The sequence below is a fragment of the Aquila chrysaetos genome, chromosome 2 (genome assembly GCF_900496995.4).
Source record: "Aquila chrysaetos chrysaetos chromosome 2, bAquChr1.4, whole genome shotgun sequence".
Classification (NCBI taxonomy): domain Eukaryota; kingdom Metazoa; phylum Chordata; class Aves; order Accipitriformes; family Accipitridae; genus Aquila; species Aquila chrysaetos.
In genome coordinates, this window is record NC_044005.1 from 6,059,250 (window position 1) to 6,083,120 (window position 23,871).

At 39.6% G+C, this 23,871-nt stretch overlaps 1 protein-coding gene across 7 annotated transcripts; it reads left to right on the forward strand.

Moving 5' to 3' along the window:
* The first annotated feature begins 11 nt into the window (after positions 1-11).
* Positions 12-22,413, forward strand: PSMA3 (proteasome 20S subunit alpha 3). Of its 7 annotated transcripts, XR_005933816.1 has the most exons (14): positions 12-163; positions 1,018-1,100; positions 2,260-2,383; positions 3,219-3,320; positions 3,455-3,528; positions 4,125-4,197; positions 5,152-5,217; positions 8,781-8,827; positions 11,859-11,926; positions 12,071-12,135; positions 12,706-12,797; positions 12,901-13,038; positions 13,515-13,604; positions 19,114-22,413. XR_005933816.1 is itself a non-coding variant. In XM_030036171.2 (12 exons), exons 1-11 carry the CDS (start codon positions 143-145, stop codon positions 12,748-12,750), a joined length of 768 nt encoding a protein of 255 aa, XP_029892031.1. In that variant the 5' UTR covers positions 12-142; the 3' UTR covers positions 12,751-12,797; positions 19,114-22,413. The 7 variants fall into 7 exon arrangements, 4 of the variants coding, with proteins under 4 accessions (XP_029892031.1, XP_040984287.1, XP_029892021.1 ...); XR_003926456.2 differs by lacking the exon at positions 13,515-13,604; XR_005933815.1 differs by lacking the exon at positions 19,114-22,413 and having other exon boundaries at positions 13,515-16,990.
* Positions 22,414-23,871: the final 1,458 nt, after the last annotated feature.

Genomic DNA, 23,871 nt, shown 5'->3' on the forward strand with positions numbered 1-23,871 from the left:
GGCGCCGATTGGCCGGTGCGGGGGCCAATGGGAACGCGTGTTGTTGGGCGGTCGGGAGCGTGAGCGCGGCCCGGGCAGGAGTTGTGTGTGGTGGGGGGGGGAGCTCCGTCCGGCCGTGGCTGAGGGCGCCGCCGCCGCCGCCATGAGCTCCATCGGTACCGGGGTGAGTGCGGCCCGGCCCGCGGGGTCCGGCGGTGCGCGGGCGGCCTGTCGGTTCGGCCTCCTCGGGGCCCGGGCCCGGGCCGGAGCCGCTGCTGAGTCACTGCGGCCCTTTAGGGCGAGGAAACGGCGGGGAGCGGGGCCGGGGCGGCCGGGGGTGCCGCTCTGTGCCCGCTCTGTTCCGCGCTCGGGGTTACGGTACAGGTCCGGGGGGGGTCTGGGCGGGCCGCCTCGGTGGCCCCGGGGCCGGCCGTCACCTAGGGCCTGCCGCCTGCGAGCCCCGGCCTGCTACCGCCTTCCACCGCGGGCGTGGGCTCCTTCGGGGGGGGGGGGGGGCGTGGGGGCTGCGTGTTTGGGTTTGGCCGCGGGTCCCTCGGCAGGAGGTGGTGGAGATCCTGCGCTCTCCCGCCTCTGGTCCTCAGCCACAGCTCTGCACTCTGGTTCTGGGCCTGCGGGGAGGGAGTCCGCCTCTGGGCTTTTAAGTATTTCAGATGTATTCCTGTTAATAAACACCCATGATTTCAAAAATTATGAAATAAATTTGAAAGGCACGCAGAACGTTCCCGTAGGTTTTAAGGTTTGTGTAATGCACAGTGATTTCAGACCTGTGCAATGTCTGGATTGGCGGGGTTTGAAGTGTGGGTATATCCAGCGCTGATGCGATGACTTCTTGTAGTTGTTAGTGTTCGCTTGCGTCGTTTGTTCGTACGTCTTGTGTAAGGGGCCAGCCTGCTTCTGGTGTTTCATAGCCATCGGGTGTCATGCGGGTGACAGTCTTGCATTTTTAAATAACTAGACTTATGAAAATACTGGGATGTAATGTTTTTTTTTTCCTGAGTAGTGTGTTTTCTTCTCCAGTACGATCTGTCAGCTTCCACGTTTTCTCCAGATGGCAGAGTATTTCAAGTTGAATATGCTATGAAAGCTGTGGAGAATAGTAGGTAAGATACAAATATCTGCACCTCTATGTTTGTTGGCCTCTTTTAAAGCAGTGTGATTGGACTAGACAAGCACAATGGCATTGTGGATAGAATTGTGGTGTTCAAATTAGTTCCCAGCAACTGTGTCCCTAGGTTCATCTTGGGAGACTTCCAATTAAGTGTAAAAGTAGTATAAGCACTTTCGCTTACTAGAAGTCACTTTTCATGTTTGCTAGGAATCACTTTTGCCTGCTAGAAACAGATATGTTGTGGAGAGTGCACAGGAAGGCAGTAAACTTACTCATGTGTGTTAAGGGCAATAAAAATTCTATGCTCTGGGCAAAATCTGATTGCAGGTCTCATTACTGCGTGTGAGGTGCTTAGCTGTTACGGTAGTAGAGCTGCTGTAGCAGTATCTAAAAGCCTATTTTATGGATGTGAATTGAGGCACTGAAAGACTGACATGCTTAGGGCCTCATAAATTTATAACAACTTTATATGTATTCCTCAAGAAACTGAGGACATCCGAGTTCTGCTAAAGCTACATCAGCTTCTCTGCGAGTATCTGTCTTCTCTCGAGCATACACAAAGGAATGCTGTAAAGCGGAAATCCCAACTGCGCACTAGTGGCAGCAAGAGGATTGATTAGCAAGGCATGGACTGGATCACCCAAGTGTCTGATCGTAGCCACACGCTGCCAAATAAGGATCAGTGAAAGTATTTTGTGTCATGGTTCATGCCATGGTTGGTAATTTATGCCTGATGATGCACTTTTTGAGGGTTAGAGAAAAAGTTGTTGCATCTCCTAGATTAACAGTGAATTTACCAAAAGGAGAGGTTTAACAGTCCATGGTTTTCATACTAGTATCGTTCAGCTTGGTGACAGGGCAGCAGCTGTGCCATCACTCCAAACAATGTCACTTCTGCATATAGTCTGTTCAAAACTATTTGGGTAGGAACTTTTGGCACCCCCCTCCTCCTTTATTTAAGAAAATGTTTGTAGGTTCAGTGAGCTTTGGCTTTTTTCCCCCCTTGTCTTTAATGCTAAAGTGGAGCTGTAAGAAATCTACTACTGGGGAAATTATGTCATTGTTTCTTGTATTTTGTTAATTCTCTGTTACATATTTTACACTACAGTTCTGTTTCTGTGTGAGAAACTTACATTTATCTTGTCTTTCAGTACAGCAATTGGGATAAGATGCAAAGATGGTGTTGTCTTTGGAGTAGAAAAACTAGTTCTGTCCAAGCTTTATGAAGAGGGTTCCAATAAACGTCTCTTTAATGTCGATCGCCATGTTGGAATGGTGAGGTGCTATTTAATATTTGTTTTTCATAAGTTGAAAGGGACCCCCCTCAAAAGTAGAAATCTATGAATTGGAGAATCAATAAGAAGTGGATTAAGAAAGCAATGTTAATGTTTCTGTGTACAGAGTCAGAAGTGCCAGTTGTGGTTTTTTTTTTTTTACTGTTTTCTGTAATTTATTCTTGATTGCACACATGTATATAAGTAAAACCCAAATTTAAAATGGAAGATACACATATTTTGAGGCTGTTTTAAATTTTTTTAAATGCTTTTCAGCATTCCAGTTGTTTGAACTTGAATGTAAATATAAACACAAGTGTTAAAGTGATACTTTTTTACACAGTTAACAAATAAGTTGTGTTAAGGGGAAAAGATACTGCATACAAGATTCTTTTCTCAACAGTGTGGGAATCAGCTGAGTTCTTTAAAGACTTGTGTATGGATTACTGGCTAATCCATAGTAGTGATATCGGGATGATATCAAGTGGTTGTTAACTGTGTGACAGAAATGCCTGAAACTAGCTGTCGAATCTATATTATATGAAGTATTGTTTGGGTTAGTGTAGTCATGGCAAATCATAAGACACTATTTAACATGAAGATAATTTCGGTTATTGATTTTCCTAGAGAAAAAATTCTTTTCTGTATTAATGCATAATCATACTGACATGTTTCGAGCTTGCTAGCAGATGGCTAGTTGGATTGAATTCGCTTGTAGTGGTACACAGAATTCAGTAAAGATCTTGGTTGAGTCACATAATTAGACTTTTGTTCATTAATTTTATTAAGTTATTGCAAGGTGTGTTTGGCCTAGCTGATGACAGTTCTCATTTCAGGCAGTAGCAGGACTTCTGGCAGATGCTCGTTCTTTGGCAGACATAGCTAGAGAAGAGGCTTCTAACTTTAGATCCAACTATGGCTATGATATTCCACTGAAGGTAAGAAATAGGTGCAGTTCACTCAGATTTTTTGGCTTTCTCAGTCTTGACACGGAGAATTAAATTTTATTACTTGAGGTTTACTTATTTCTGTAAAGAAGCATTTCCAATGTTCTTTTTCTTTTTCTGCTTAGCATCTTGCGGACAGAGTGGCTATGTATGTGCATGCATACACACTATACAGTGCTGTCAGACCTTTCGGTTGCAGGTAAGTCTTTCAAACATACCCATATTTGTAAGGATCCTTTGTTTCACAATTGCTGGAATTATTTAGGTTGTCTGAAGTCTTTTTTTAAACTTGGAATTAGTAACCTACAAATCATCTCGTAAACAGATTCCCTTCCCTTTTTTTGCGTATGTAAAACCTTAGGTGAAGAACTCAGATTTGCGTAAGAGTATGCCAAGCCTCTACACATGTTGCCAGTTAGTCCTCAAATTTTGAAGTTGAGGAGTTGATGCTATTAAATCTGTTGCAGTGGTGAAAGCAGAACTTTCCTCTGCAATCATCCTGCTTGCCCTGGCAGCTAAAGAGTAGGTTACAACTACTATGCAGTTATAGTACAAAGGGACTAATACACGGAGATCTGCTGTCTAGTTACAGATAAGTAAAATGTTTCTGGCAGCTTGCAGGTGCTGGGCTCTCATGATAACACTAAACTGTTCAGACAAATTGCTTAATATAATGTAGCAGGACAGTAGGAGTTTTGCTACAGGAAGAACGTAGGGAACCTGAGGTGGTGTAGTCTCTGTAATTCTGTGTGGGTTGGTAGAAGAAATGTTTCTAATTCTACTTTTCTCATCCAGTTTCATGTTGGGGTCCTATGATGACGATGATGGTGCACAACTGTACATGATTGATCCATCAGGAGTTTCATACGTGAGTGTGTCAAAAATAATTCCATCTTGGCCTAAGTTCCCCTTTTAAAAGTTCCTCGTTGGGAGAATAGTAAGTGTCGTTCCAAAAGAGCTGTTAACTTTTTCTTTTTTTGCCTGGGAAGATCCCTGGTGAATCACAGCTTAAAATGAACAGAGCTGGGTTTTGCTTGTTTGCGTGTCCTTGTTAAACACATGTTGTTTATTTCTTGGAAGTACAGTCTCTGAGAAACTAATTTAGAGCTTGTCTCTCAGAAATTTGGGAGTTCATTCCACCTGGCTATATCCAATGAAAAGTCCCATGCACTGCCCCAAAAGGGCAATTTTTCTAGTGATACCCCATTCACTACGTACTTGGGGTAAGAGAGAGCTTCAGATGAGAGGGCTGCTACTCTGACACTGGCTGCTAACAGTGAGTCTAATCAAAATAGATACTTTTGATAATTGTTGTTAGTGCTGCCTCTTCAGCTGTGTATTACACACAGGACGATACGCACTCACACTGTTCTGATTTTTTTCATTTTCTTTCAATATATCCAATACCATAACTGTTGAGCGAAATAGAAGTGCTTAATTTTTATGTGCTTATACTTCAACATATTTTCATGGTAGGTGGGTTTGTGTTTTTTTTGATCCTGTAAAACTGTAGCATTCTAGTTTTCTCTTCGATTTACCAATAAAAAAAATTACCTATTGCAACAAATTGAGCAGAAACACTGTCCAGGAACTACTGAGCACTTCTCTTTTCTATCAACAGTGGTAGTACTTAATCTTCTAATTAGGTTCTATTCAACAATTTGGGAATGTGCCCCAAGAGAGAACAATACCAAGGTTTACTGTATATAGCCTTCTCACTGTGTGAGTAGGGTGGGGGTTGTCATATGCTAAGTGACAGTAAGAACTGTAGAGGGCTTAGTATTTAATGAAATTTGCATATTTTGTTTCTTTTTTTTTTCAGGGTTATTGGGGGTGTGCCATTGGTAAAGCCAGGCAGGCTGCAAAAACAGAGATAGAAAAACTTCAGGTACGATGTTACAGTTTTGTTGTGCCGTTTCAAGACAAATGCTCCTAGCTTATTACGTTACCTTTTTGGATGCCTATAATATGTAAAGTACAGGAGAAGCAGATGGAGTATTTTCTTGTATACTCTAGGAGATGTTTTAGCCTCTATAATAGCAGTATTTCTCAAGTCTTGCCCCTGGGCAATGGGTAATCCGTAGGGAGTGCACATGTTTAAAACGGGAAGCATAAACATACGCTCCCATGCATGCCAGCGAGCAGAGTCATTGAGTGAATATAAAAGTGTAACTAAGTTTTTCATTCTGAATTAAAACCTTAGGGCAGCATTGTACAGGTTGGTATATGTATTTCTTCCAAAGGTTTTAGATGATCCTTGTATTTTAGAAGTTGAAAAAAGCTGGTCTTGTTAAGGACAATGAGTGGAACTGCAGAATGCTGAACCACTGGAATATTATGACTCTGAAAATGTAATGGAGAAAAATAAAATCCTTGCCAGGTAAGATAGTGTTTCCCAGCTGACTAGTGTTGAGGTACTGCCTTTTTTCAAAAGATCTGTTGAAGTAGCTTGCTGTTACTGAGTGTAATACACCTTTCAAAACATCTTTACATGTCTGATGAAAAGGACTGAGTGCTTTGAACACTAGGAAGAGTACAACTATACAGCACACCATCACTGATACCAAAAAAGAGCTGTTTCTGTTCAGCATTTCCTGCTTGCACAATACTATACCTTCTGAAGCGTTACAAGAAAGTTCTGTGAGTGCACACCAAGAAGTTGTTTTGTAGCCTTCTGAAGAAGCCTGCAAGCAGTTGGCTGTGTAAAACTTGTCTGGGGGGAGAAGATTACTGAAATGTACTGAATTGTGCCTTAAGCTGATTTAGAATTATGTTAGAATCCTAAAAGACATCTGTCCTTCTCTTGTGTTTTAATGTCTGACCCCCTTGGAATTGGAGGCAGTTAACATGGGACAACCCTGGTCTGTCTCATGTAATTATTCTTTAGTACTCTGCTAGCATCTTATTTATGGTTTTGGTCTGCAGAAGTAGATCACAGCTGTTTGTGGAAAGGTTCACAGTTCATATGGTTGTCACGCTTTCAAGAATAGTCTGTTGATGGTGCTGTAGCATCATAACTGAAAAATGACAGGAAAAATTACCATGTTCCTAGGCTTGCTTCATTCAGTCTTGAATCTGGTCAGATGCTTGAATACCAAATCAGAAGTAGGAAGCCTACAACATCATCTGATCTTGATACAGGAATCTTGGCATCTGAAAAATCGTAATTTCAATTGCCATGTGTGCAAATTGGCAGAAAGATAATGTTGGGTAATATATAATCTACCTCAAAAACTTCATTTTCTGTGCAGTACTGGGATTTTCAAAAACTTGTTTTATTGAGTGAGTTTTTGTACAGCTAATAAGGGTGTGTATTGCTTGAATTTTACAGTAGAGCTGGAAAAATTTAGTACATGGGAACAGTGGTGTGCCATATGGCCTAACTGCATTTATTTAATGGCTTGTTTGCAGAATGTCTTCAGTAATGCGTATGATCTTGTCACAGCAATGTGAAGCAAGTCCAGTCTTGCATGCCGATGCTTTTTGTTAACCGTAGACTGGGCAGGTTTCCAGGTCAGAGTTAATTTTGAAGAGATGAATTTGTCAAAACTGAAATGGGAAAAAGATAGAAGTGCAAAAGCTTTTGTGGGGTGATACCGCCTACAGTAGCCTGTCAACTAAGACTTGTTCCTGTGGAAGAGATGACTACAGGTGGAAAGTAAGAGGCAAGCAGATAGTCAAAACTTTAAACCTGCCTTACAGGTACTGCAGAGCAGATACTGTATCTGGCGGGGGGGGGCACAGTATGCGAAACCCTCATATGTAGCTGAGGGTGCAAGCAGAAAACACTGCATTGATCTGTTGCATCTTATATGAATGTCTGATAATCTTCAGCTGTGGGGAAAACTTGTAGTCATGTGGAGAGTACTTGAATCTCTTGGTCTCTTCTACAGTGCTTCTCATGCAGCTCTGATGCTACGTACAACTCTTTGATATATGGGCATAATCGTAATTAATTCCTGTGATAAACTGTTAGTGTTTACTCTTATTGTCTGCAGAATTAACATACCTGGGATGGGAAAAGGATAACGGCAAAAAATAAATGTACTTCACTTTTCTCTTTTGTAAATATGCATGATAGTAGCAGACCAGTGGGTTTTCCTATTCGACTACTAACTTCATATGCATCAATACACACAGCAATTTAAATGTTTGTGCCACCCAAGTTACATTTGCACATGGCAGCCGGTGCTGTGTGTGTTACGGATCGAGTGTCACAAATGTAAGGGCTGGGGCAATGGGTCTCTGTTCAGGAAGCTCCTTGGGATGGGACTGTGATGGCATGTCTGTCTAACCAGGCATGGGCATTTCTTCTCTGGCCCATTGCTTCCATGGGGGTGTGCTTCACCCCAGAGAGTGCTGTGACACTCAACAAGAACAAAGGACTGTTGTTGTCTTAATTCCTTTACTACTGTCTCAAAACTAGCTTCTGTACTACGGTTTTGAAAACATTTTGAGAATTGGACAGAGATGGTAAAATACAATAATTAATGGATTACATTCTGAGCTCAGTGTAAATAAAGGGGAAAGAAAGAAACAATAACTTATTTTGAACTTGAAAATCAGTTTATGCTAGGGAAAGTGTCAGTATAATGTGTAATGCATTGAACTGTATTTTGTGACTGATGTCCCATTGGTTCCAATGAATAATGACAGGTGCCTTTTTGTGAGTGCAGTACCAAAGGCTGATGTCTATCTGGTTTGTGCAAATGAAACCTTGAGAAAAGAAATGAGGCTAATCTTGTTTCAACCCTGCATTAATGAAATACAGTAGAATGTATTAGTACTTCATACTCCAGAAGAGTTGACTGGCAAGAGATTTGACCTATAAACCATAAGTTTATTATGTCATGGAAACTGGCATGAGACTTTGTTTTGATTAACTGTGAAACTGTTGAAAGACTGTGATATAACAGTGAGAAAATAGAAAATGAGATGCTGGTAACAACCAGCTGCATGCCTGAGCAAGGTAACACTGGAACAATATTCTCCATGTAGGGCATTGCTTAAAAGTCAGAATTGCTTGCAGAAAATGTTGGTAAGACCAAAAGTATTACTATACTACCTAGAAAGAATATGAGTATTATACATGAAAATACAGTGCCTCCTCTGTATTGTACATGTGGTTATTTTATGTCAGTTGATTATAAAGCATCTAAGAACAAGTCAAGCTTTTACGATGCTAAGGTTTATCTGTTCAGCTCCTAAGCTTCCAGCTGATGAGTGCTTTAAACTTTCAGTTGTAAAATTCTTCACTGGAAGAATTACTTGCATATAGCAGGCTGAAAGACTCATCGTAGAGAATAAATTTAGTTCTTCTCTTAACTTTTTGTCACTTTTATCACTAGTGAACAGTAAGCTCATTAGGCATGTGCGCAGCCACTCACATTCTGGCCTTGTGGAAATGGAAACCAGTATATTCTCTTAAGCTGTGTATTTTTTTGTCTACAGATGAAGGAAATGACCTGCCGTGATGTTGTTAAAGAGGTTGCGAAAATGTAAGTCTCCAACCTGTTTTTCCAACTCAACAAAAATCTGTACTGGTGAGCTTGCTATAGTTTCAAACTGAAACTATTCCTTTTAAACTGGGTACCAGGTTTCATTTCTACTAGATGAGCGCTCATGCTGACTCTAGTATCTTCTGCTTTTAATATTTTTTCTCTTCCTGTGAGATGAGGTATGCTAGTCAGTGCTGAAAAATGCCGAAGGATGTGAAAAGTATGCCTTTTGATCTCATCTGCTACTTCTTATAGGTGCAACTTGTAGCACCTGTGGATTAAAGGTTGCACTGTCTGAATACAGTCACTGGTTTTAAAATACATAAATCAGGTGACAGATGGGGGAAACTCCTTGGTGTCCTGATTCTGAAGAAAGAGCTGTATGCTTTGTTACACAGATTGAACAATGAACTGGTGCTTCGGACATTAAGTAGCAGTCCAGAAATGGAGCTGAGGTCTTTGACCCAGCCTTCCTATTTGCTTAAAAAAAGACTCAAGTGCTTAGGAAAGAAGCTAAGTATAACTCTTTGTTTAAAGATGTGTATAGGGTATAGCTGGTCTCATTTAAATGATAAAGCTTGATACCTCATGAAAAGACTGGAAGTATTTAATTTGCTATTTACTGATGCAATTTAGCAGAACACATCAATGATATGATCGCCTGTAGTCACTAATGCTATCCCAATCCCACAAACTCTATGTGAGGATAGCGTATTTACAGGAAAAAAAAAAAAAAAGGTACCATTCAGTAAGTCATGTACTAGAGAGGGGGAAAAAAGATACCAGGAAGAGAGAAGACTTTCTGCTAGGTAGAGCATGAATTGGCCAGTAGTAAGCTATCTTGAAAATACTTTGTGAATTAGCATCTCTTCAAACAAATACAAGTATCCTTTCAGGTATCTACAATGCTTCATTTTAATGCATGTATTCTGTGCTTGTCACAAATTTAATAACCTGCAGCTGCAAAATGGTAATCTCCAGCATTTTATGGCTATGGCTTAGAAGGATATAAAGAAGTAATAAATATGCTTCTGTCATTGGTGTTGCAGCATGTGAGTTTATTTCAGAGTTTGTGTCTGAGGCTGTCATGGCAGCAGCTAGAGGAAAGAATTTGTGGGATCTCTGTTCTTGAAACCTAGCAAGGACCTCAAAGCAGTTCTAAAATGGCACAAATAAGGCACGGATTTTCAAATAATGAAAAGACTTCTGTTCTTTAATTCTGCCTCACCTCAAAACTTAACAGCAGCTCTAGATATAGTTCTGTTTTTCAGCTCAAATTCAGCTCCTTAGTAGCATTTAGCAAGGTCGCAAAGATTTTAATCATTTTTTTAACCCTAAAATACTAGCCAGAGTCCAGAGTAATGATTTCTTCAAGAGCTTGTAGTGGTATGCTTTATTGCAAAAGGCTTGTAACCAGCTGAACACATTAAGAAAGGCCTCTAGATCGTCTTAGGCAGTGATCAGTAAGTCCAGTCTAACAGTGACAGAAGGGTGTGTCAGAAGAACATAAGCATATATAGTGACATTTCCCGGGACACCAGTGTTAACTTTGTTCTTTGTATTTGTTTCACAATACTTTTATCAAACTTTAATTGGAAGTACTTAGTGTGGTGCTGAAGCTATCCTTCCTTCCCCCACTATCTCCAAGCTTTCTATGTTGGCTAGAAATAGCTGGTATTTTTCAGCTTTTGTCTTACTAATGCTTTCTGAAACAAACTAAGGAATACAACCTTCTCAACAAGTGAAGCCACAAGTTATTGTATGTTCTACTATTGTTTTGAGTGTATGTCTGAACTCAGGGGTGTTATGGTTTGTTTACGTGTTGTGCCACTGAGGACTGAATACTATGATGCAGTCAAATCAGTATTGCTATTGTAGTGTAACATTTATCCCACGGACTAAGGAGTGATTTTACTATTCTGGATGGTACTGCATATGCTGTCATACCACTTGTAGCTTAAGTGCTGATTACCATCACGTTTGCCATATGCATGGCAGTCTATATGGAGATCTATGTACAGGCTTCTAATTAGACACAAGATATTACAGTTTAGGGATTTAGTCTTAAGTGTAAACTGAAATAAGATTTACAGAAGAAATATAGGACACTTCTAACTATTATAACTGATCCAGTGGAAGCAGGCAATGATGACATAGCCTTGGTTTTGCAGTATTTGAATCTTAATGTTCTAATTAGGTGTCCTGGTTTTGGCTGGGATAGAGTTAATTTTCTTTCTAGTAGCTGGTGTAGTGTTATGTTTTGGGTTCAGTATGAGAAGAATGCTGATAACACACTGATGTTTTCAGTTGTTGCTAAGTAGTGTTCATACTAAGTCAAGGATTTTTCAGCTTCTCATGCCCAGCCAGCAAGAAGGCTGGAGGGGCACAAGGAGTTGGGAGGGGACACAGCCAGGACAGCTGACCCAAACTGGCCAAAGGGGTATTCCATACCATGTGATATCATGCCCAGTATATAAACTGGGGGGAGTTGGCCAGGGGGGTGTGGATCGCTGCTTGGGAACTAGCTGGGCATCGGTCAGCAAGTGGCGAGCAACTGCATTGTGCATCACTTGTTTTGTATATTCTGATGCTTTTATTATTATTGTCATTTTATTATTGTTATCATTATTAGTTTCTTCCTTTCTGTTCTATTAAACTGTTCTTAACTCACAAGTTTTACCTTTTTCCTTCCAATTCTCTCCCCCATCCCACTGGGGCAGGTGGGGGAGTGAGTGAGTAGCTGTGTGGTGCTTAGTTGCTGGCTGGGGTTAAACCATGACATTAGGATAACTGGAACATCTCAACCTGCATCTTAACTGTAATCATTTAATGTGTTGTTATACTAGCAATTAAGCCTGGAAAATTCTCTTGTGGTTTTTTCTGTGTGTGTGTGTGGGCAGGAGAGAAAGCATGGGGAGAGCTTCTCAACCATAAGAAGAGTACTTCAACAGAAGAAATCTGTGAAAGGAAGAAAGTATATTTAGCCTATTGATCAATCTGTTCTAATCTGTACTTTCTCTGTTCCTTCCAGAATCTACATAGTTCATGATGAAGTAAAGGATAAAGCTTTTGAGCTGGAACTCAGCTGGGTTGGAGAAAGTAATGCACTTCTGTAATTTCTATAAACACTATAAAAAATTTATAACTTTCTATAACTAAAGTAAAACATTGATTCTTAACTTCACTCTGTATGTTAAGGTCTTTGTGTGAATTCTACTTAAGATGTACTCTTTTTATTGGCAGTAACCAATGGAAAACATGAAATTGTTCCCAAAGACATCAGGGAAGAAGCAGAAAAATATGCCAAGGTAAGGTCTGATTTTTGGTGTCATCTCAGTGCTCCACTTGACAGGCAAGTCTAGAGCACAGGGAACTAACTGAAGGTTAGGCTTCTACTGTTGTGATGACTGGAAAATGTGTAGTTACATGTATCACTTCAGTGTTAGCTGATGTTATTCTGAAGGGAGAAGAGTGAAGTTTACAGTGTAATCCAGGGTTAGTTTTCTTTCCAGAACAGTGTAATTCAGCAGGCTTGCACAGGTGGCGTGCTTCTTCAGAAGTAAATGTATTAACTCTTCAACAGTGGGTATGAGTGAGTAGGAGAGGTAGTAAGTCATGTTGCCTAGAACAGTTTTTAAAGATAACCAGCTGGAGAAAGTTAGACTTCCAGCATTTAACAGCTTTGCTTTTGTTCTAAAAGTAATGATGGTGCACAGTATTACCTCCTAAAGATATGAACTAGCCTGCTGAATACAACAAGGCTTTGGACAGATTGAGAGGATTGTGAAACTACAGCAAAACTCATTTTGCTTATTATAGGCTGAATTATAAAACAACTGTTAAGGTGTTTTTTTTAATTAAACTTTTTTTTAAAACAGGAATCTTTGAAAGAGGAAGATGAATCAGATGATGACAATATGTAACACATTGTTACTTCAAGACAAGTTCAACTTTTCTTAACTTAGAACAGGTTTGTTTATAATGTATTAAGCATGGGATGCTATTATGTATTTGTTGGAAGAAACTGAATGACCAACTTGCACTAATAAATTTTCCATTTTACTGTCCGTTAGCTTTTATTTCAAAAGAGTATAGGCCAGCATCATTAAGAAGCAACTGTACTCTGTATCAAAACAGACATTAAGAAGGAAAGATATTATCAGGCTGGTGTTGCTGCTTCTTATTACAGCACTCCATCTGACCCAGGCCAGGTACAGAAAAACAGTCTGCTTAAAAATTTGACAAGTCTTTTGTTTATACTGCAGAGTTTAATATTAAAAACTAGTACTTGGTTATTCCTTGGTTAAGCAGTATCACGATTTGCAGTTCCTTCGTAGTGACAGTCTGTGATTGCTCTTGGCAGAAAAGATGAGAACAGACCTAACTGTAAAACAGCTGTTTAACAGTTTTAAGGTGATGTGCACAGCTGATGACTCTAAACAGCCTATATAACAAGCAAGAGTTCATGAAAAGGAATTCTAATCAGAAGTGTTAAACCTAGGCTTATCTGAAGAGTAGGAGAAATTAAAAACTAATTCAGTTTAAAACAGTGCTTGTGTTAAGTTCTAAAGCTGAGATCTATTAAGCAATGTATCTGGAATTAATGCTTGAAGAGCTAAACTGTTTCTAAACAGCTTCATTCAGGTTTAGTTTCTGAAACAGCTTTATCACTTGTTCACCTTCCTAGGAGTTGAAAACAAGCTTTCCTGCTTTCTTTCCCCACTTCCTAGGAAAAAAGACTGTCTATTCTAGTCACTTCAAAGTCTTGAAAGACAAGGTAACAAACCATTCTGTTCACCACCTGAAAACTCAGTTAAAATTGAAGTCTTGTTTGTACATGCAGTTAAAATTCTATTGGTCATCTTAATCTGAAATGCATACTTTTCTGATGAATCAAACTCCTCAGCTTTAGTACTACATGCTAATGATCACCAGCCCTTAAAACAAAAGCTTTCCCTTACAGGTTTGTGGGTTGGTTTTTTTTATACAGTTTTTTCCTTTTGAAAAAAACACCTGGCCTTCTACAGTGTCTTTTCTAATGGGATTACAAGATACAAGTTCTACCTCCTTGTTGTGACAAGGGAAAGTCACTAGAGATAAATGGGTCTGTCTTGGTACTTGGTGACTGGCTCAGGTTTAGGCCTTAGCTGCAGTCTAGCTACCTAACTCTTGCCTCTCCAGCTGAGCATAGCTTTCAACGGCTGCTGGAACTCTCTCCATCAGGCCTGCCTGAGCCAACATTAACCATGACTGTGACAGGCAACCTCTTCCACTGTCTCCTACTGAGGCAACAGTATAGCTGTTACACTGAGTCAGCCTTTAGTTCTGTGTTGCATTTCTCCAAACTGAATCTCCTACAGAAGTTTACTGCTGATTCAGCTGTTCGAGTTATTAGTGACTGCCAATCAGGAAACTCTTCAGCACTCCAAACATTAGCTGAGGGCTGACCTTTCCATCCTGCAGAGAGTCTACTTGATTCTCTTCGTCTTTATTCTACACCTGAAGTGTTGCTGACAAACTGCTAAATGGAAGTTAAAAGCCATCCATCCAATCCTTTCAGTGACAGCCATTCAGAATTAGGGACGGGAAGTATAACAACAGTTACAGAAGTCAGGCTTCAGGGTTAAATGAGAAGAGCAAGAATAGTTGTGTATATTTACAAGATAAAGTGGAAGGAAGATGTTCCACAGTATGTCAGAAGATACAGGCAGGAACAGAACCACCTACTTGCTTATTCAGAATTTCCAAGTTGCCATGGTCTCTAATAAGTAGCTATCTAAAAAGCTCCTTTGGAGAGCATGCTCTGATTTTTTGTTTGTTGTGGAAAAGCGTAAAGTCCAGTGAGAAACAATTCAAGAGTATGTGCATTTTGCAGTGGATAGTAGTACATAACGGAGTGCTGCATAGCAGTCTTCCCTGTCGTGGCAACATGTAGTTAAACAATACCAAGGTGACTATTACTGTCAGGTTCTTTTCCAAATTAAGTTATCAGAATGTAGGCTCAACCTGTTTATGAGACTTGATCTTTACCCGTGGTAAGGAAAAAAAAAATCCTATTACTTTCATTTCCATTAACTGCACATGGAGAAAGAGGAAAAATGAACATTAGAATGGGGGGAAAAAATTGCATTGATTCAGGAGGGGGCGCAAGGAGGAAAAAAGCAGGAAAATACTGAATAAGCTATTTTAGTATAGAAATTTCCCTGAACTTTACAAACAGAAAGCTAGCAGGCTTCTATTTGATCTGAAATTAAGCATTGCTACCTTTTAACAATAAGGCCCAGGGAACATTGGAATAGATTTCTAGTCCAGAAGGACTCTCATTTCAGCAGAAAGACTACTGCAAACTCCCCATTACAGCTATTTTTGTAGCCTTAACCTAGTTGCAGTTCCAACTGGGATAGCCAATGAGACAAACCACATTGCATTTAACAAGTAACTTACTAATTTGAAGCTAGTTACTTAAGAATACTTAATTATACATTTGTGCAGTAGCCATCATAATGTTTCACTAATTTAGTCCACACCTGATAGGCTAAATGTTGACTTTAATGAATTTTGCTACTGAGAATTAGTATTTACTTGTTCCTGTGTCAAACAGTGGAAGTTGAGCAGGGGAAGAAATCTTTCAAAAAGAAGGAAGTGGCTTACACAGCTACTCATGGCAACACTGACCACATAAAGACTTAGAAATGCAGTGGGACATGACAGCATTGTTAAACTTTGATTAAATTTTGAAGACCATGTTTGTTTTTCTAAGTCTATAGAGCTGTCTGAGGCAAATAATTTGGTGAAAGGTAAGCTCCAGAAGGGCTCAAGCTGGATCTGAGATTATTATTTAAGTGAGGACCAGATCTGTTACAGAACAAGAGAAAAGAATATTAAATCTCAAGAGAAAAAAAAGCGCTTACTTCTAGCAGAGGCTCTGTTGTAAGTACAGGACTGGGGGGGGGGCACAGAAAATCTAGCTGTATTATAGATACTCCCTTACCCTCCAGTCTTAAACAATATCTAGGAGGAAGAGTTTTGTTTAAGCCCAGAGGCCAACAACTGATCAGGTAGCTAAACCACAAGATTTGAAAGCTTCCACCAGTCAGTCCCCTGTAGCTTCAGCTGTGGGGCATGTATGCCCAGAGTCTGCAGAGGTGATGCTCTAGAAGAGCTGTTCCTTGAAACAAAGAATATCACATGCACCTACTTAAGTCTTATTACTTTTGAGTAAGCTCACTCTGAGTAGTGAGTCTCTTAACATGCCAAGGGACTAGGGCAGCCCAGTTTGGCTGACTTGATTCAGAGCTGCATGCAACATACACAGGCTCAATATGATGGCCCTAACAGCAGCGGTCTGTGACAGTGACCTCTGAAGGCTCCCAGAACCAGCCTTCAGCAGCAGAGGCAGCCTGCTTTCCTACAGAAGTAGGGCTTGGATCCCCTTCCCTAAAATTAGCTTTTATAATTGGCCTGAAAATGTTCAATTATAACTTCAGAGTAACATTGAAACGTGAAAATGAATTGCAAGACTAACAAATGGGCAGGGTAAAAGTTTCTGTATCAGAGATCTGAGCAAAAGGTGATTCTTCACAGTCTCATTTGAATTGTTTCTGCCCAAAGCTCTGGGAAGTTTCAGTTCTGAAGATCTCAGAAAAAGCATAATTAGCCCATACCAAGCACTTCTTGCTTCAGGCTCGACAAGTAACCTGCTTAGTCCAGACTGTAGCCATTTATGGGAATACATAATAGAGCAGAAAGTCAAATACCCACTTGGAATGCGTAACTGCAGTTCTTGCCATGCTGAAACATTTTACATTCTGGTTTTAATGGCATGTGCTGTTGCTTAAGAACCACAGCACAGGCTTTAACAGAACACCAGAAAGTAAGACTATATAGACCACCTCATCTCTTAGCTTAAAGTCATCTCTCCACTGAGTATTTTAGAAATACATAGATCCAACAGTTACACAAGAGTAGGCTGTACAGTAAGATGCTTCCTCTTCCTTTAAGTCTCATACATCCACTGACTGTTACTCAGCATCTGATGAATCACTACACTGATATTTAATAGGACTGGATGTGTCACATTCCCTGTTATAATTAGTCAGCAAGTCCACATACAGAAGCCTTGTTAAAAAGAATTAAGAAGGGGGCTATGGTGAACTGCAGATGGGGAAAAAAAAAAAAAAAGCTCCAGTATCTAGTTTACTTACATACATCTCCATGACTGCACCAGGACAGATTTCAGAATATCCTACTGGGCTTGCAGAGTTCAAAAATCAAGATTAGGCTACTGCATCAGGATAATCAATTTTTACTGTTTGTACTACCTTTACATGGCTGTAAAAATTACTGCTTTGGATAATATCTTCAGTACAACTGACTATTACTGCTGATGAAATTATGGTAACATTGAGCTGTTGGAAGCTCACAGAAGAACAGCTCATAGCAGTAACCCATATGTAAAATTTCCTGTGTGGCAGATATCCCTAAGACTAGCTCCAAAAGAAATACTACAGATCTGTATTTGGTGCTGACTCTCAGAAAGGAAACATTTCAAACAGAATTTGTCTGATGCAGATCTGAAGTATGCCAAGCATCAGGTCATTTGTTACTTCCTTCTCATCACCAAAAATACCTTGATGGCCTGAGGTTAAAAGCTCCACACGCTCAAAGTGTGACTGTCCATATGGACGCAATACTGTTTGGGATGCTATCTGGCTATATAGTCCAAGTCACCCTTAAGGAAGGAGATTTGGAATAACTGCATATGCTGTTTTGCAAGTCTCTTCCCTAAGATAAAACTGTAACCATAGAAGGGAACATAAAACAGTGAATTCAACAATGCATCCTAAGCATTTATCAGCTGGAAGATAATCATGACCTTAAAGTGCACAGTTTCAAGATTCTGAAGAGAAAAATAGTATTAGTTGTCATGACAATTTGGAGACTGTAACAGCACCAAAAATACAGTACGGAGACTGTTCTTCCCCCTCATTTTTTTCCTTCAGTTGCATATGCCTGTAAGAAAAGGACTAGCTTTTCTTCCACCCACCAGTTTTTCAAGTTACATGCAGCAAGGAAGTTACTTTTACTGAAGAATTGAGAGCTATTTTGAGACACCAACTGCTTTGTAACTTTACATCATAGAAGATCCTGCTACCTATTATGTCTAATTATACAGAGTTGCAGAAGAGGTAAGAGTGTAGCCTTACTGTTTGTCCAGTAAATACATTCTAGTATTTGAGAACATGGGATCTACAACCAAGCTCAAACCAAGTCTCCCGTTTCCAGATGGACTAAGCAACCACCACGCAGTGTTCTTTCATCTTCAGTACATTGCTATTAAAGGACTCTGAAACAGTTGTTTAAAAATGGTTCTTACAAGTTGCTGTGCCAACCAAAAATGGACAACTAGAATAAAGCAGGCAGCAGCATTATAGTCCAAGCACGTGCATGTAATCAGATACAGGAAAAACTGAAATCCCCTGAAGTCTCCCCTAAAGACAGTGTAAGAACTACCCACTGAAAATACCATTTTAGGTGATGTGGTAAGACAAGCCAAGTAACAGTTCAGAAAGAATATGGGGTGCTTTACTGCTGCATAAAGTTAGATATCATTCGGTATATGTATTGTCTACATATCCAAAATACATTCATTAAGATTCCAATTTCAGCAGATTAATAGTAGGCTCAATTACAGTAAATTCACCCAGAAGCCAATACATTCCAGACATGCACACACACACACGAAAAGCCCCAAACCCCACCCAAGTGATGTCTAAGTAAGTTTTTGGAAGTGAAATTTACTTTGTTTGCAGGGCTTTTAGAAAAGCAGGAAATCTGCTAATTTCATTATTTCGGGGAAGGACAGAGACCTATTAGATTAGACTACGTTAACAGGTGCCAAGAGCAGGGAAGTGCTCGATGACTTTAACAGAATGCTTACATAAAGCTCCATTTCAGCTCTAATTCTAGGTGTTTCCACAGTCTACAAAGCACACCACTTGAGAGGCTATTTTTCCCAACACTTTTCTATATACCTCGGGAATAGAAACAAATCTGAAATACTGTTTTAGGAGGCAGAATCAAAATGTAGCTTAATGTGTTTCCTGTCAAGTCAGTTTAACAAGCAACTACTTTCCCCAGTCAAATCCTTGTTTCTGTGCTCATACCAGTTTGTCCCCCATTGCACTGCTTGCAAGGAGGAGATCACTCCCACACTAATAAAAGATCTTTCATTGATCCAGAATAATTAAACTCTCCAAAAAGACATGTGTTTTGTTTTCTTTCAGAGTTCTGGATGTCACACAACACAGCTTATTTCAGTGGTTCTGTTTACAGCTGTAGTGGTGTAACTAATGGGGTGACAGACTACACAAATGCACTGCAGGGGAAAGCATATCCCTGAAGGTACACACCTCCTGCTAACAGTCGTCTTGCAATTAATTCACAGGTTAAGTGTGCATTACATAGTGTTGATTGGTCAACTAACTCCCTGGCCACCTGGAAATCAGCTACCTGTAATAATATCCTCCAAACAATATACACAAATAAAAAGTATATTTTGAAAAAGGCAACTAAGTAGGAAAAAATTCAGCACTTAATCACTGGCCGAACTGTAGATTCTCACTAACAGCAGCTACTTATAGCTAAAAACATTTAATTCAAAAGATTGAGGGCAATAATACTTTTAAAAAAGAATCAATACTGACCAACTGCAGTCTTGCTAGCTGAGGCTGAAAAGTAAGTGATCGAAGTAATCTGGACAAGCAAAAGCCCTAGAAGAAAGGCCATGTAACCACTGCCTTCACAAGCTTTCTTTTGCTGAGCAACCATGCTTTGCAGAAGCAGTGCTTGCTGCTTTGTGCTAGCCTGCATGCTGTTGGTATAGTCCCAATGCAGTTGGATCATGCTGCTCTACCACCTGCATCTGTAAAAAGTCATCATTGTAATCAACACCTTATCAGTGCTGACAAGCTGGAGCGACACCTATGCTGGCAGATGGACCACGTCCAAGGATTCACCATCAGTATCAGAACCCTATTTTTTATCTCTACAGATATGGAAAGATATATTTTAGTAAAAATCGAAACTAAGCCAGCCACTCACCAGAGTCTGAAAAAGCTTGTGTATGTGAGGACGTAGCTCTTAACAGCTTTATTTCCTTCTTGTACTTTTTAACGTGGCTACTTCTGCAGCATGGAGTCTTATCTGGGCCGGCAGGGGGGGGGGGGGGGGGGCTTTCCCAAGATACAAACTAGTAACAGGTAGCATAAGCGAGGAAGATTCTTACTTTAGATTGGCCATGACAGATCACTCAAAACTACTGAAAAAAAGAAGAAAACCCTGAATCTACTAACACAGGTATTGAGAAATTAATCCAGAGTTAGTTCTCTTTGCCGAAATGAAACAACAGCCTATTTCAGCTCTCCAACGTCAGCAGCAATCAACAGCTTAGATACGGATAGCATCAGACACCTATTCAGTATACATTTACTCCCAGTCTGGTATCACAAAAGGCTGAAAAAGTAACCACGCTTGCTCCAAAGTAGCATCAGAAGTTAAATATTTAAGGAGGAATACCTTCTATTTCAGAAGCTTAACTTACTCAGAAGAATGCAGTAAGGTTCTTCAAATACAACCTCACTTAAAAGTCAAAACTTTAAAGAGTTTTTCTCCTGTTAGTTTTCATGGCAATGAAATATGTCATTGCCACTCCCAAAACCACACGGTTTTTGCATTCAAGTTGTACCCTGTATGTTTGATTTAGATGGGAGGTTACTCAAGCAGTCGTATTTATAAACAAGATTCGACTCTGTTAAGAAGAATACAGACTATTTAGAGATTCAGATGCAAGTTTCAAAGTTTTCAACTTACTTCTATTTCAGGAACACTAAAACTGTTATTTTCTCTGCAGACTAGTGACTGACTATATTTACACAGAAAACCACTCCCCCAATCCTGTAGAAAAAAAAACATCTCACCTTGAAAGATCAAAACTTCCACAGATAAAATGTTTACATCACTAATAATGTCTACAGCTCGGAAGCCAGGAAAAAAGCTGCATGCTGTGGAGATAATTTGGAAGCCAGTTAAAAAGTACATAGAGTTTTAAAAATTAAATTTTACAATACTGGAATGGCCAATGCACTAACGTAGGCCGTATGTGTACATGCATAGGATACATTTCTAGTACTAACTAGTGTCTTGTGCCTGTCACAAAAAAAGTTATTCATAAAGCCTGAAACAGAAGGTTTGATTACTAATGACAGGTAGATCTAATCCTTCGCCTTTACTGCTGGCATTCAGAGACAAACTGTGACTTTGAAAAATATGTAAGGGTGCTTTCCTACCCAGAACAGTAATGAAACTCTCATTTGCCATCAAGCATCTGCTTCAAGTTTGAAAGACAGACTGATCACTTGGTTGTAGATGATGACAACCAAAGTCCTTTGCCACACCCAAATTAAAGCTGCTGTACAAATATTCAGCTTCTCCTGTAGTACTGTGCGCTATTGTTTTGCAACACTGCATGACTTCCCCAATGTAGTTGTAATAGCCTCACTATTGTCACCAATGTGAGCTTGCAGTCCTTAGAAATAATACAAGAAATTAAGTGGATTTGTAATCAAATTCCGTATCTTGCATCCCTTTTCTAGGCAGCAGAAGAGAAATTAAACACCTATATTCAGATAATTTAACAGCACATGACAAAACATGCAAAAACTGGCTTTAGACTCCAATCTTAAGTAAACCCTGGCAACAGGCACCCTTCCTCCATAGTTGCTAAATTAGCTAACATTAATATTTGATACAAATATGTTAGCAATCATAATAGAAAATTACATACCAGAAAGAATAAAAATAGTCTCTTACAATACAGCTCTTACTCTGTCCAAACACAAGATTACCAAATCAGTCTTAAAAAAAAAAAGGAACATTTTACGTTTGGAATTAAAAGATTGCACGATACGTGCCAAAACACCCCCACACAGCTAACAGGCTAGGATGAAAGCAGCAGTTTTATCAGTTGAGAACTAAAAGCTCTTCTCTTGGTGCTAGGCTGCTAATAACACAGATCAGGTAATGCATCACTGCACACATTTTGTAACACACGGGACTGTAGTTAAGATCTGCAGCCACAAAGCACAACAAAGTCTGGACATAGTTTATTCAGTAAAAATGGGACTACTTCTCCTTGGAGATCTCTGAAGCTGCTAACAAGAGCTACTCTGACAAGTGGAGCACATCATTTCACTAGCGTTACTGGAAAAAGCAACTACAAAGTGAGTATTATTGTTAGCTGCAGAGCTGACAGGAAACCCAATCTGAGATTTTTTCCTCACACAAATATTTATGACAGAGTACTCTATGTTGTAAATATTTTCATGATTATTCATATCCAGAAGAGATACTGCACTGCTGCAAAACATTCAAGAAACCACTACTAAACTCTGCAGTGGATATAATGAACTAATTCAGGCTTCCCAAGGGTTGCTAAACTTTGTGTCTTCTCCAGCAGCAACACTGACAAGGAAATGATGAAAAACAGCATGCACAGTTATGTCTGAATAACTAAATATCCATTTTTCTGAAAATGGGGACAGGAATACGCCAGAGCTGGGGAAACTGTAGGTAAGCATTTAGCATTAACAGGTGTTCTTGCTTGGGTTTTTTTTGTTCTCTCTCACACACGCACGATAATAAATACAAAGGAACTTATTGCTGATAGTTCACAGTAAAGCACAATTTTCTCCATGACTAGGAAAGAAGGTTTGACCTTTCATTTTTACAGTCCAGCTATTACTGACTGAACTTTTCTCTTGTCAACTTCACATTTGTCAGGGTTTTTTTTCCTTCATACCTACACACTAACTACTTCACAACTTCCTACCACACTCTTGTCTGAGCAGTTTGCAATCACTTCGATAATAAAGCTTTGTGGGAAGCATGCACATGACCTTTATTTAAGCAGAAATACAGCAGTTCCACACAGACAGAGGTTCTGAACTGCAAGGCAGATGCTTGCTCAACCACCACTGGAAAAGTGTTGCCTATTTAGTTACAGAATAGAAACACCAAGGGGAAGAGCATTTAAAAAAAAGAAGAACTAAACACTTGAGACAAAAATAAAAGAAGCTAAAAGTCTCCTGAACATCTGCAGAGTCTGACAGAGTAGCATAGTATGTCATTACGTACAAAGAAACTCAGTGGAACATGAATCAATATTTTTACTATTTCTAGAGTATTTTGGCTGTGATTGTATGTGTATTCTGAGTTCTTTTATCTGTGCAAATGCAGCATGTCAAGAGCAATATGTGACTACTGAACAGAATTAAAACATCTTACTTATCCCAGAAATCTCTCTTCTCATTATTTTGCCTCTCTTCTCAAGGAAGCCACATGATACATTCAACAGCTTTATTTGGCTGCTACTTATTCCACTCTTCTTATGAAGAACACTGCAAGATATAGAGCTTCCTCTACTTGCCTTTTCCTATTGAGTGCCACATACACGGAAGACTTTGGGCAAAATTTCTGTGTATTCTGCAACTAATACACCAGAGACATTTTAAAGTACATCATTATTTTTTCTAATTTACTTAGAGCCATCACCTAAGCTCTAGAATTACACATGGCCAAAGATCAGTGTCATGCTTAGAGTGCCTTTGATGCTTTTGTGTTTTGAAATTAAGAAGCCTTGTGCTAATTTGCACAAGCTAAGACCAAAATGCATATCCCCAGGTCAATCTCCTGTACTGCATCTACAAGACCTTTGGTACTAACAAAGTACACATAACACAAGTACTGCTGCTTTGAACAACGATGTTAAAAGTTTTTCTACCTTATAGCATGTCTATTTGCAGAGAGATTAGATACTAAAAGGACTTACTATGATTGACTCTAGAGCTTCTAAAAGTGTTAACTTTGTAAAGTTAACAGAGTGGCTTATGATAAAGTGGCTCACAACAGAAAAGTCTGCTGCTCATTTCTTCCACTCATTTTAACTGTTTCCCTATAAGGGATCGCACTGGGGGATGGGGCACAGC

Coding starts and splice junctions, on each gene's coding strand:
- PSMA3 (XM_030036171.2), top strand. CDS start 143: ATGAGCTCCATCGGTACCGGG. Junction 2,384..3,218: donor TCGATCGCCATGTTGGAATG/GTGAGGTGCTAT, acceptor TTCTCATTTCAG/GCAGTAGCAGGACTTCTGGC. Junction 3,529..4,124: donor GTCAGACCTTTCGGTTGCAG/GTAAGTCTTTCA, acceptor TTTCTCATCCAG/TTTCATGTTGGGGTCCTATG.